General features: G+C 29.9%; 1 protein-coding gene across 1 annotated transcript in view; it reads left to right on the top strand.

Moving 5' to 3' along the window:
- Window positions 1–2024: 2024 nt before the first annotated feature.
- LOC141298188 (rho GTPase-activating protein SYDE1) overlaps window positions 2025–12964 on the top strand; it is a 36691-nt gene continuing 25751 nt past the window's right edge. The window contains exon 1 of the mRNA XM_073828700.1: window positions 2025–2184. Within this exon, the coding sequence (XP_073684801.1) occupies window positions 2100–2184 (85 nt within the window). The 5' untranslated portion in view covers window positions 2025–2099. The remainder of the gene's footprint in view (window positions 2185–12964) is intronic.

The following is a 12964-nucleotide window of genomic DNA, read 5'->3' as shown; positions in this document are numbered from 1 at the left end:
TTTTTATCATATATATTGTTTTATGTAAATTATTTAAATAGGAATATATAAACACCTACATTATACTGTACAAAAGGAATACAAGACTAATATTGTTGTTACATGTTAAACCGTACTTTTATTTTGACAGGTTGCCGTGAAGTTTCTGTGTGTATAGTATGATATGATGCTAGTTTTCTGAAATTAAACGGTAAAAGTGACACACACAGCAGTTTTGGAGATTGAGTTAATCTGTTCATGTGAGATGCAAATGCAAAAAAAATTTAGCGGGAGCATCATGCGTGCTTCAGTAACGTTATGCCTGTAGTCAAAACGCGTATCCACCATTCATACATCCAGACGCAAACGGAACAAACCGGATTCATATTAAAACGGTCTTTTTGCATTTCAGTTTTCACATTCACTAGTCCATATCGCGATTTGAATTAAGTGACAGACCAACTTTTGATTTATTAATCCAAAAATCAACGAATTCCGTGGCATTCCGACTTCCGAGCTATATAGTAAATTCCGTTTTTATGAATGGAGTGCGCGATCCCGTCCGTGTTTTCGCAGAGGAGACATTGTAAACGCGCGACTATGTAGAGACAGAAATGACATGCCTTCGTGTAAATAAGATAAATAACATAAGGCAATTTATTTTGCTCGTGCCCTTGCTGTCCTGGGCCCTTTAGATGTCGTGGGCCCCTGGGCAATTGCCCAGTTGCCCGTATGGTTAATCCGGGCTTGGCTATGCATTGCTGAGAACTTCATTTGGACAACTTTAAAGGCTTTTTTTTTTTTTTTTTTTTGCACCCTCAGATTTCTTAAATAGTTGTATCTCGGCCAAATATTGTCCCCTAACAAACCACACATCAAAGCGTATTTATTCAGCTTTCAGATGTGTATAAATCTCACTTTTTGTGGTCCAGGGTCACAATTGATGTATTATTTTTTTTTTTTTACTATGTATAAATGGTTTTGTGCAAATTTGTGCTGGTAACAAGACGTAGAAACGTTTTTAAAACATTAAAATGTCTAGTTTTCTTCTTATGATTACCATGTTATTTAAAAGTTACAAAAATGTATCTCAAATAACTTTTTCATTGTTTTGTCATGTCTGCTGGTTGATAGCGTTATTAGAACGTTTATTTATTTTATATTCTAAACATTAAAATGTCCAGTTTTCAGAACGTTCTGTAAGGTTACAAAACACGTTTCTTAGAACGCCCATAAAGAACAAATAACTTCATATGAACATTTAAAAAAAAAGTTCTAAAACATTTTCTTCCAACATGAGGACGTTCATCAATTACAAACAACATAAGGGCATTCCAAGAAGGTTGATCTCAAGACCTTTTTCTCAATGTATATCAAATGTTATTAAAGTTAGAAAAATTTGTCGGCACTAATAGCCTTTTGACTGTTACGGATGTCCCGAGTTCGAATCCCGATTTAAGGACCTTTCCTAATCCTGCCCTCTCTCTCTCTTCCACTTTGCTTCCTGTCAGTTCTGATCCGTCCTATCCTAATAAAAATGTCAAAAAATAGATCTTTAAAAAAAAAAAAGATATATAAGAGCGTTATGTCCCAATATTTTAATCGTTAAAAAGCATTAGTGAGAACGTACCTGTTAGCTGAGACGGCACCTCACTCTGTTACATTTTAATTAAGCGAGTAGCGCAAGTTTTAATTTCTTAAATTAATGTTTATTTTCCTTTTTTTTGTAAATTTCCCATTTATGTATAAAATGTCTTTTGGTAATTTAATTATTATTTAAAAATAAGAAAACTTTTTGAATATGAAGCCTATTCTCTCTTTAGAAATGGAGGTCGAATTGCAGTTTTTTTATTTTGGCATTAATTTTTGTGTCTATCTGTCCCTATTCTGATTGTTTTCCGTGAACTACATTTCCCATGATGCCTCGCGGTGCGCGTGAAAGTCTCTCAGCGGTGGAATGCGTGGAATGCGTTTCCTGTGTTTTGCATCATGAGCGCGAGAGAGAGACGCGCAGCTCCGTTCTTCAGCGCAGTCTCCGCGCTTTTCCGTGTGTTTCCTCGGAGATCCTGTCGTCCAGTCCCGCAGAGGAGCTGAATGAGCGGCTCCGAGGCGCTTCAGTGATGGCAGAGCCGCTGCTCAAACGAACCTTCTCCAAACTCCGCGCGAAGGAGCGATTTCGCCGCAAGACGGACCCCAAACTCACCGGTGAGAGACTAGACCACTTCAGACCACATCAGACCACCACACACGACATTTGCATACAGGTTTATTAATATCACAGATCAGCTAAAGATTTGCAAAAGATGCAAAATAAGTGGTTCTAAAACAATAACAAATGCTGGAAAACAGTTAGAGCTGACATTCTGTCGATATCTTACATTAATAAGTTTGTGAGTTTGGAAAACAAATGTCTGTTTCTCTAATAATATATGCTTTCTATTATGTTTAGGTTGTTATTGTTTACTTTTTACTTGTATCTACTAGTTTAGACGACTGTTTTTCCACATGTTAGAAAAAAACTAGATTTATTTTACATAAATAATAAAATTCCATAAGATACTTTTATAAACTAGAGAAGGAGGATGTATTATTTTAAGAAAACAATATATATTTTTTAAAGACTGAATTGGAGCAGATAATATTAATATTAAAATAAATAATATTTTTTTCATTTTTGTTTTGAATTTAGATTTAATAAGTTTGTCAGTTTGAAAAAACAAATGTCTGTTTCTCTAATAATATATGTTTTTTATTATGTTTATATTGTTGTTATATACTTTTTCCAACATATAAGAAAAAATAGATTTATTTTACATATAATACAATTCTACCTCTGGACATTCATTATCAAACTTCATAAGATAATTTTATAAACTAGAGAAGGAGGATGTATTATTTTAAGAAATACATTTTTTTAAAGACTGAATTGAAGCAGATGAAAATAAAATATATTTTTCGTTTGTTTTTAATTTAGTTTTAAAAAGTTTGTTTACGTTGTTATATACTTTTTACTTGTATCTACCAGTTTAGACGACTGTTTTTCAACATGTTAGAAAAAAACTAGATTTATTTTACATAAATAATAAAATTCCATAAGAAACTTTTATAAACTAGAGAAGGAGGATGTATTATTTTAAGAAAACAATATATATTTTTAAAGACTGAATTGGAGCAGATAATATTAATATTAAAATAAATAATATTTTTTTCATTTTTGTTTTGAATTTAGATTTAATAAGTTTGTCAGTTTGAAAAAACCAATGTCTGTTTCTCTAATAATATATGTTTTTTATCATGTTTACGTTGTTATATACTTTTTCCAACATAGATTTATTTTACATAAATAATACAATTCTACCTCTGGACATTCATTATCAAACTTCATAAGATAATTTTATAAACTAGAGAAGGAGGATGTATTATTTTAAGAAATACAAATTTTTTTATGACTGAATTGAAGCAGATGAAAATAAAAAATATATATATTTTTTTCGTTTGTTTTTAATTTAGTTTTAATAAGTTTGTTTACGTTGTTATTATATACTTTTTACTTATTTCTACCAGTTTAGACGACTGTTTTTCCACATGTTAGAAAAAAAAAACTAGATTTATTTGACATAAATAATACAATTCTACCTCTGGACATTCATTATCCAACTTCATAAGATAATTTTAAGAAATAATATTGTTTAAAAGACTGAATTGAAGCCGATGAAAATAAAAATATATATTTTTTTATTTTTGTTTTGAATTTAGTTTGAATAAGTTTGTTTGGAAAACAAATTCAATTTTCTTTTATTTTAAGAAAAAAAAAAGACTGAATTGGAGCAGATGAAAAAAAATATATATTTTTTTTCTAAAGATACGATTTCAGGCCAAAAGTATTGTAGACGTAATTTATTTTTGTCTTCGAAACTCATTTTTTGCCTTTGCATCAAAGTCTATTGAGATCATGAGTCAGTGTGTCCAGACTTTTGCCCGCTGCTGTAATTGATTTGTTTATTTTGGAGAAATGCTCACGTTGTATATCTCACAAAGAGCGCTCTGTCCTTTGGTATAAGGCTGCTTTAATGCTTCTTTCTCATGTGATGAGGTTATTTTGATGGAACGGCGGACAGAGAGTGACTAACGCTGCTGGATCTTGAGAAAACCGTTGTGAGTCGGTTACATAATGCCTTCATTAGAGAGAAGAGCAGCTCTGACATCATCCAACAAACGCTGCTTAGACTCTGTTACACACGTCTCTGCAAACACTTACTTTTTCAGTTTTTGGAAATTTTTATTAAAGGATTACTCCACTCTCTCGATCAAAACAATTACATGGAGACTTGGGAAGATCATTTCTCCACTGAGGGAAAGAAATGTTCCTCAAAAGATCCTGATGATCAGATGTGAGACTCTACAAAATGATTCAAAAATTGCGTCAGTCCACTAAGTGTTCTTGAAATACTACTCAAATAAGATACAGCAGGCTTTATAGGGTTAATACGTGATTATATAGTCCTTATACACCCACACAATCTTTCACTTTAACCTGAGTGACAAGAGAGCGTTTAGAGGGAATCTCTTGTGTATTAATTTGTAGACTCTAACAAACATTGCATTCAAACTCTAAGTGACCGTGTGTTGGTTTAGTCTGGTTTTATTTACTCAGCCGCTCATTCACACAGCTCACTGTTCTTTACTGCGGTACCGTAGTACACTGTTGATAACATAGTACTGTAATTAGTCCCGTTTTCTTGAGTGTGGTGCTATTTGCATGACAATCCAAAGTGCATTTAGTACACATAATCTCCTTTTAAAGTATTGCTGCAGTTTTGTGTTTGAATCCCAAGACGGACAGGTTAAGATGTCATGTTTGCATTGGGCTGTAGAATGGCATGATTATTATGATTAGTGTTTGAGTTCATGTTTGCATGATGAGATCAGCTCAATAGTCTCAGAAGTGATGTGAGAACATGTGTGGACCGTTTCAGTCCTGGTGCATGAGTAGAGCTGGATTAAAGGAGAAGTTCACATCCAGAACCAAAGTTTAAGGATAATTTACTCATCCCCTTGTCTTTCTTTAATGATTTCTCACCCTCATGTCAGTTTCAAATCTATTTGATTTTCTTTTGTGGAACACAATAGAAGACGTTTCGTTGAATGTTCATGCTGCTCGCTTTTTACACAGTGACAATAGAGGATCATTTACGCTTTTGAGCTCCAGAAAGTATCATAAATATTCAATAGTTAATGCATTAATGAATGTTAACTAATGGGAGCTTATTGTAAAGTGTTTTTGAAGTATTTATAGTCATGCATACTTTGGAAAATAGCAGCGTTGTCATTCTGCTAAATGGTGTTTATCTGAAAAGAAAAGGTCTAAGTGTGTTAAATGATGACTGTTTATGAATGTTTAATTTTTGGATGAATTATGTGTGACCGTGGACCACAAAACCAGTCATAAGGGTAATTTCTTTGAAATTGAGATTTCTGATCTGAATGCTGAATAAATAAGCTTTCCTTTGATGTATGGTCTTGTTAGGATTGAACAGTATTTGGTTGAGATACAACTATTTGAAAATCTAGAATCTGAGGGTGCAGAAAAAATTAAACATTGAGAAAATCACCTTTAAAGTTGTTCAAATGAACTTCTTTGCAATGCATATTACTAATCAAAAATTAAGTTTTAATATATTTATGGTAGGAAATTTACAAAATATCTTCATGGAACATGATCTTAATATCCTAATGATTTTTGGCATAAAAGAAAAATCTATAATTTTGTGGCCACAATATGTTTTAAATATGCTAAATATAAAGTTAAATTAAATATTTTTTTTGAAACAGAAAATATATTACTTTAATCCATATATTTGAAAATATATATATATAAAAAAAACATTTCCAAACTTACAATAGATGATATTTAGGTTAAATGCAAATTTAGATGGAATAGCCTAGATTTAATAATATTTAATTTTTAACAAAAATATTTTTTTCTTCCAATGTATTTTCTTGAAATAAAATATTTAGGGCAAAATTTTTAGTTTTCAAAATGTATATTTTTTAAATATATTTTCAAAAATAATGGCCAAAATATATTATTATAAATGGACATAAATATATTTTAGCTAATATATTTTGATTTCAATGTATATTTGTTTAAATATTTGATTGAGATACAACTATTTGAAAATCTGGAGTTCTTAGCAATGCATATTACTAATCAAAAATTAAGTTTTAATATATTTATGGTAGGAAATTTACAAATTATCTTCATGGAACATGATCTTAATATCCTAATGATTTTTGGCATAAAAGAAAAATCTATAATTTTGTGGCCACAATGTATTTTAAATATATGCTAAATATATATTATATATAATTAAATATATTTTTGAAACAGAAAATATATGACTTTAATCCATATATTTGAAAATATATATAAAAAAATACATTTCCAAATTTACAAATTACAATAGATGATATTTAGGTTAAATGCAAATTTAGATAGAATAGCCTAGATCAAAACTAGATTTAAAATGATTTAATAATATTTCATAAAAAAAAAATTCTTCCAATGTGAAATGTATTTTATTTTAAATAAAATATGTAGGGCCATTTTTTTTTTCCAAAATGAAAATATTTAAAAAATATTTTTAAAGATATGCAAAAAATTGCCTAAATATATTTGTATAAATGGACATAAATATATTTTGATTTCTATGTATATTTGTTTTAATATTTGGCAACTATTTGAAAATCTGGAATCTAAGGGTGCAAAAAAAATTAAATATTGAGAAAATCACCTTTAAAGTTGACCAAATGAACTTCTAAGCAATGCATATTACTAAATAAAAATTAAGTTTTGATATATTTACAGTAGGAAATTTACAAAATATCTTCATGGAACATGATCTTAATATCCTAATGATTTTGGCATTAAAGAAAAATCGATAATTTTGACTAGGGATGGGGCCGATCCGATCCAGTATCGGTATCGGGTTCCGATACCAGCTTAATTAATGGATCGGAAATTTCCGATCCAACCTAGAGAAATTTCCGATCCAGAGTTATGTCTACGTACAGTGCTGTCTGCTGAAATGACTTCACAAGTGATCCCGGGCTAGGTGACGTGTCTGTGCTCCAATAAGACACTGAGAGAGATGAGATGCCTCCTTTCAGAAAATCTTCAGTTTGCAGGTAGCAGTTTAGCATTGAGCGTCATACATGTCCGCTGTGTGGAAATACTTTACGGTCGGAAACGCCGCAAAGACAGCAACGTGCAATGTTTGCAAAGCCGTTGTTCCGAGAGGTGGCACCTCGTGGATTTATTTAGTAGATTAGCTGTTAAATATCACCCATCATAGAGTAAAAGTTTATAATTTGTAGACTTCGTGCGTGTTATTTTCTGTTTTTAACGTTGCCGCACACACCTGAAGCGAGCACGCGCACAGAGAGAGAGAGAGAGAGAGAGAGAGAGAGAGAGAGAGAGACGTGATTCAAACTGCGCGATTCAAAGACTGATTAATCTTTAACGTCTCTTGAACAAAAACATTCACACAAAGTTATGTTTAAATACCCGTTGTTTTATTCTGGTAACACCGTCGGTTATGTCTTCAGTGAACCGAAACAGCTGAGAAGGAGATGCGAGCCAGTATTACGTGCATTAGGCCTTAAAGAGACAGCATCCTATAAATACCTGCAGTGAGAAGCACTTGTTATTTAACAATGAAATATTAAATTTCTGCACCTGAATACTAGTATTGATTTTATTAGTAACTTTATGTTGTATTCATCTACACTTGTCATTTGTGTTAGTGTTCTTGTTTTGTTACTTATTATATTAGTTCAGCTAGTTTTTGCTGTGGATTAGAAGTACTTAAAGTAAGCATTCAGTAATTAATAAACAACAAACTTTTTTTTGTTTTGTTTGTTTTTTGCTGATCCGAAAAGTGCACTTATTGCACTTTTATTCAAAATGTTTAACATTTGAAAACCTTATTTTGTTGCTGCTACACAAGCAAGAATTTACTGAATTTATGTTGATCAGATGCACATTGTTCTATTTATAGTGTGAATATTTATTTTTTATTTCAAATATTTGAAAACCTTTTTGTTTTATGCAACAAGAGTGTATATTGCACTAGTATCTAGTAACCCTGTCTTGAAATTTAAATAAATATCAATTTAAACCCTTAAAGTTGCATATTTGTTTTCAGGATGGGATTTCTGCCATTTTCTAACCTCATACTTACCTCAAGTTGCTTTTTGGGAGATACTTAGACTTGCTTGTGGAGAAGTTTGTTACAGCCTCATAAAATCAACAATAATGATAATAGTCATAGTGATATAAAAGCAAATAGAGCTCTGGTATCGGAATAGTATCGGTATCGGCAGATATCCAAATTCAGGTATCGGAATCGGATCGGAAGTGAAAAAATGTGGATCGGTGCATCCCTAATTTTGACCCATACAATGTATTTTTGGCTATTTCTTCAAATATGGTCACATCTGTAGCAGATATGAAGTTTGACAACTTTCACTGGTTTTGTCTTCCTGTTTCTGTCTCTCTTTCTCTTTCCCCGCCTGTTATGTCTAAAATAGGGAAAGTAGTTTGTTGGCTGGCTTGTGTTAGAGCTTTGGTGTGTGTGTGTGTGTGTGTGTGTGTGTGTGTGTGTGTGTGTGTGTGTGTGTGTGTGTGTGTGTGTGTGTGTGTGTGTGTGTGTGTGTGTGTGTGAAAACAGTGCCAGTGTCTCTCAAGCAGTGTGTGTGTCATCATACACTCATTGTGGCACTATGTGAGGAATGAGACTGAGAAACATTGATAAGAGGCCGAGAGCATGAGTGTGTCTATGACATTGGCATTGCTGTCTGCATAGGCTGCATCCTAACTGAAATGAACCCTCAAAAGTGATTTGAAATATTGTGCATTGCAGAAACACTATGATATGATACCATAACTAAAGTGCATTGCACAGAAACACTACCCAGTGTTTGGAAAACACTACTAGTGCTTGGAAAAGTCCTTGAAAGTCCTGGAATTTTGTTTTACAGTATCTGTACGAACCCTGAATTAAACCGGCATGCATTTAAAATATTAATTAATGCATTTCAGGTTAATTTCATTCATGCATTTAAAGTCATTCTTGTATGATCCCTGACAACTGCTCAAGTAGCTATTGTAAATATTGGATAAAGTTTTTATTGACTTTGCATAAAAGTCTCTACCAGTTGCATGCATGTTGAAATTGCATCGTCCATATTTGAAGCTGCCTTTGAATTTGTTCAGAAAAAGTAATGCCGTCTATTTTGCCCATCTCAGATCGATTAGAAAGGAGGGCAGAATCTTATATTTAATATAAATATTAGATGATAAACCTAAAAATGTCTAAATGAAAATGAGAAAATTTTTAAAAAGTTAAAATACTAAAATGACTAAAACCAAAATAAAATAAATGAAACCTAATAATAAAAAACTTAAAAGCAAATTTAAATTAACCATCTGACACAATGCACATATTGTGTGCAGTTTTGCACTTAATTTTGCAAAAATAAATAAATAAATAAAAATGTTAAATATAAATATTAGATGATAAACCTACAAATGCTTAAATTAAAATGTAAGAAAATTTAAATAAATTGGAGTTGAAATACTAAAATTACTAAAACTTAAACTGAAATAAAATAAACGAAACCTAAATTAATAAAAAACATAAAAGTAATTAACCATTTGACACAATGCACATATAATGTAAAATAAAACAATAAAAAACAATACCTGCATGTAATTACAGCTGTAATAAGTTACAGCTAATTAATATAAATATTAGATGAAAAACAAAAAAGACTTAAATTAAAATTTGAAATGTTGCCTTGATCACTATCGTTTTTAGTATCTGAAATATAATAAAATATAAATATTAGATAAACCTAAAAAGTTGAAATACTAAAATTACTAAAACTAATGTAATTACAGAAATATTAATTAATATATAAGCATTAGATGAAAATCATAAAAAACTTAAATGTTGCCTTGACGACTATCGTTTTCAGTATCTAAAATATAATTAAAATATAACAAATATTAGATAATAAACCTAAAAATGTCTAAATGAAAATGAGAAAATTATTAAAAAGTTAAAATACTAAAATGACTAAAACCAAAATAAAATAAATGAAACCTAAAGTAATAAAAAACTTAAAAACAAATTTAAATTAACCATCTGACACAATGCACATATTGTGTGCAGTTTTGCACTTCATTTTGCACTTAATTTTGCACTTAATTTTTCCAAAAATAAATAAATAAATAAAAATGTTAAACATAAATATTAGATGATAAACCTACAAATGCTTAAATTAAAATGTAAGAAAATTTTAATAAATTGGAGTTGAAATACTAAAATTACTAAAACTTAAACTGAAATAAAATAAACGAAACCTAAATTAATAAAAAACATAAAAGTAATTAACCATTTGACACAATGCACATATAATGTAAAATAAAACAATAAAAAACAATACCTGCATGTAATTACAGCTGTAATAAGTTACAGCTAATTAATATAAATATTAGATGAAAATCATAAAAAACTTAAATGTTGCCTTGACAACTATCATTTTCAGTATCTGAAATATAATTAAAATATAACAAATATTAGATGATAAACCTAAAAATGTCTAAATGAAAATGAGAAAATTATTAAAAAGTTAAAATACTAAAATGACTAAAACCAAAATAAAATAAATGAAACCTAAAGTAATAAAAAACTTAAAAACAAATTTAACTTAACCATCTGACACAATGCACATATTGTGTGCAGTTTTGCACTTAATTTTGCACTTAATTTTGCCAAAAATAAATAAATAAATAAATAAATAAAAATGTTAAATATAAATATTAGATGATAAACCTAAAAATACTTGAATTAAAATGTTAGAAAATTTTAATAAATTGGAGTTGAAATACTAAAATTACTAAAACTTAAACTGAAATAAAATAAACGAAACCTAAATTAATAAAAAACATAAGTAATTAACCATTTGACACAATGCACATATAATGTAAAATAAAACAATAAAAAACAATACCTGCATGTAATTACAGCTGTAATAAGTTACAGCTAATTAATATAAATATTAGATGAAAAACAAAAAAAACTTAAATGAAAATTTGAAATGTTGCCTTGATCACTATCGTTTTTAGTATCTGAAATATAATAAAATATAAATATTAGATAAACCTAAAAAGTTGAAATACTAAAATTACTAAAACTAATGTAATTACAGAAATATTAATTAATATGTGACCCTGGACCACAAAACCAGTCATAAGGTTAAATTTGACAAAACTGAGATTTATACATCATATGAAAGCTCAATAAATAAGCTTTCTATCGATGTATGGTTTGTTAGGATAGGACAATATTTGGCCGAGATACATATATTTGAAATCAGGAATCTAAGGGTGCAAAAAAATCAAAATACTGAGAAAATCACCTTTAAAGTTGTCCAAATTAGGTTCTTAACAATGCATATTACTAATCAAAAATTACATTTTGATATGTTTACAGTAGGAATTTTACAAAAAATCTTCATGAAACATGAACTTTACTTAATTTCTTAATGATTTTTGGCATAAAAGAAAAATCAAAAATTTTGACCCATGCAATGTATTTTTGGCTATTGCTACAAATATACCCCAGCGACTTAAGACTGGTTTTGTGGTCCAGGGTCACATATAAGCATTAGATGAAAATCATAAAAAACTTAAATGTTGCCTTGACGACTATCGTTTTCAGTATCTGAAATATAATTAAAATATAACAAATATTAGATGATAAACCTAAAAATGCCCATCTCAGATCCATTAGGAAGGATTGCAGAAACTGCAGCTGAAAGTATGTGAGAATCAGAGTCCGAGAGAGAATGAAGGAATGTGAACTCTGCGCTTGGGAATAATGATCCCAGCTGCAGCTTCACGGCTGTTGAGAGCCGTAGCACTGCTTCCCAGAGGAACCGTTTAGTGTGTGTGTGTGTGTGTGTGTGTGTTGATCAGTGAGGGTCAGAGTTCTTTTATGGCTATGCATCTGTGAACCACATGAGAGTCCGCAACAGAAAACTCATTCTCGATCTGTTTTCCTTGATCTTTGCCTCTTCGCGTCTCTGCCTGCAGCGAATGAAACAAATGCACGCTCGATTATTGAAGGAATATTTATTTAAATCTTTATTTACTCGTCTCATGTTACTAAAACTAAAAAATATGACTTTTTCTTGTTTTCTAGTAGTTGATATGACTCATGCACTGTAGTCTAAGTATTCTGGGCTGTGTTTAACTACTATGTACTTAATTGTTAGGTATTGCAAAACACTTTTACTGGTATTGTTGTGGGTTTTGGTGATGTTAGGGACATGTTTCGCAGTTTGGTAAAGTTTAAGAGTGGGTTAAGAGATTCTGTTTACAGAAATTACATTTAGCCATTTAGCAGACGCTTTTATTCAAAGCAACTTACAAATGAGGACAATGGAAACAAATCAATGAAAGAGCAATGATATGGAAATGAATTACAGCTATAATTGCATTATTTATTTATTTTTTTTGCAAAATTGAAGTTTAAAATTTTACTGTGCATACAATAATGTGCATTGTGTCAAATAGTTAATTAGTTTTTAAATTACCTAATTTTTGATTACTTTAGGTTTTATTTATTTTATTTGAATTTTAGTTTTAGTATTTTAGGTTTATCATCTATTATTTATATTTTAATTATATTTCAGATTCCAGTAATTCCACTAATTCCAGTTTTATTTTGCACTTAAAATTAGCAAAAAAAATAAAATAAAATTGTGTGTGTGTGTATATATATATACACAGTTTTTTTTTACATTTACAATTTTTATTATTTTTTGCAAATTTTAAGTGCAATGTAAAACTGGAATTAGTAATTTTATTATGTGCTTTTGCCATTTTTATTAGTTTTATTTATTTTTTTAGTAC

The sequence above is a fragment of the Garra rufa genome, chromosome 22 (genome assembly GCF_049309525.1).
Source record: "Garra rufa chromosome 22, GarRuf1.0, whole genome shotgun sequence".
Lineage (NCBI taxonomy): Eukaryota > Metazoa > Chordata > Actinopteri > Cypriniformes > Cyprinidae > Garra > Garra rufa.
The sequence above is the reverse complement of the archived record's forward strand: the minus strand, read 5'-3'. Positions and strand labels throughout refer to the sequence as shown.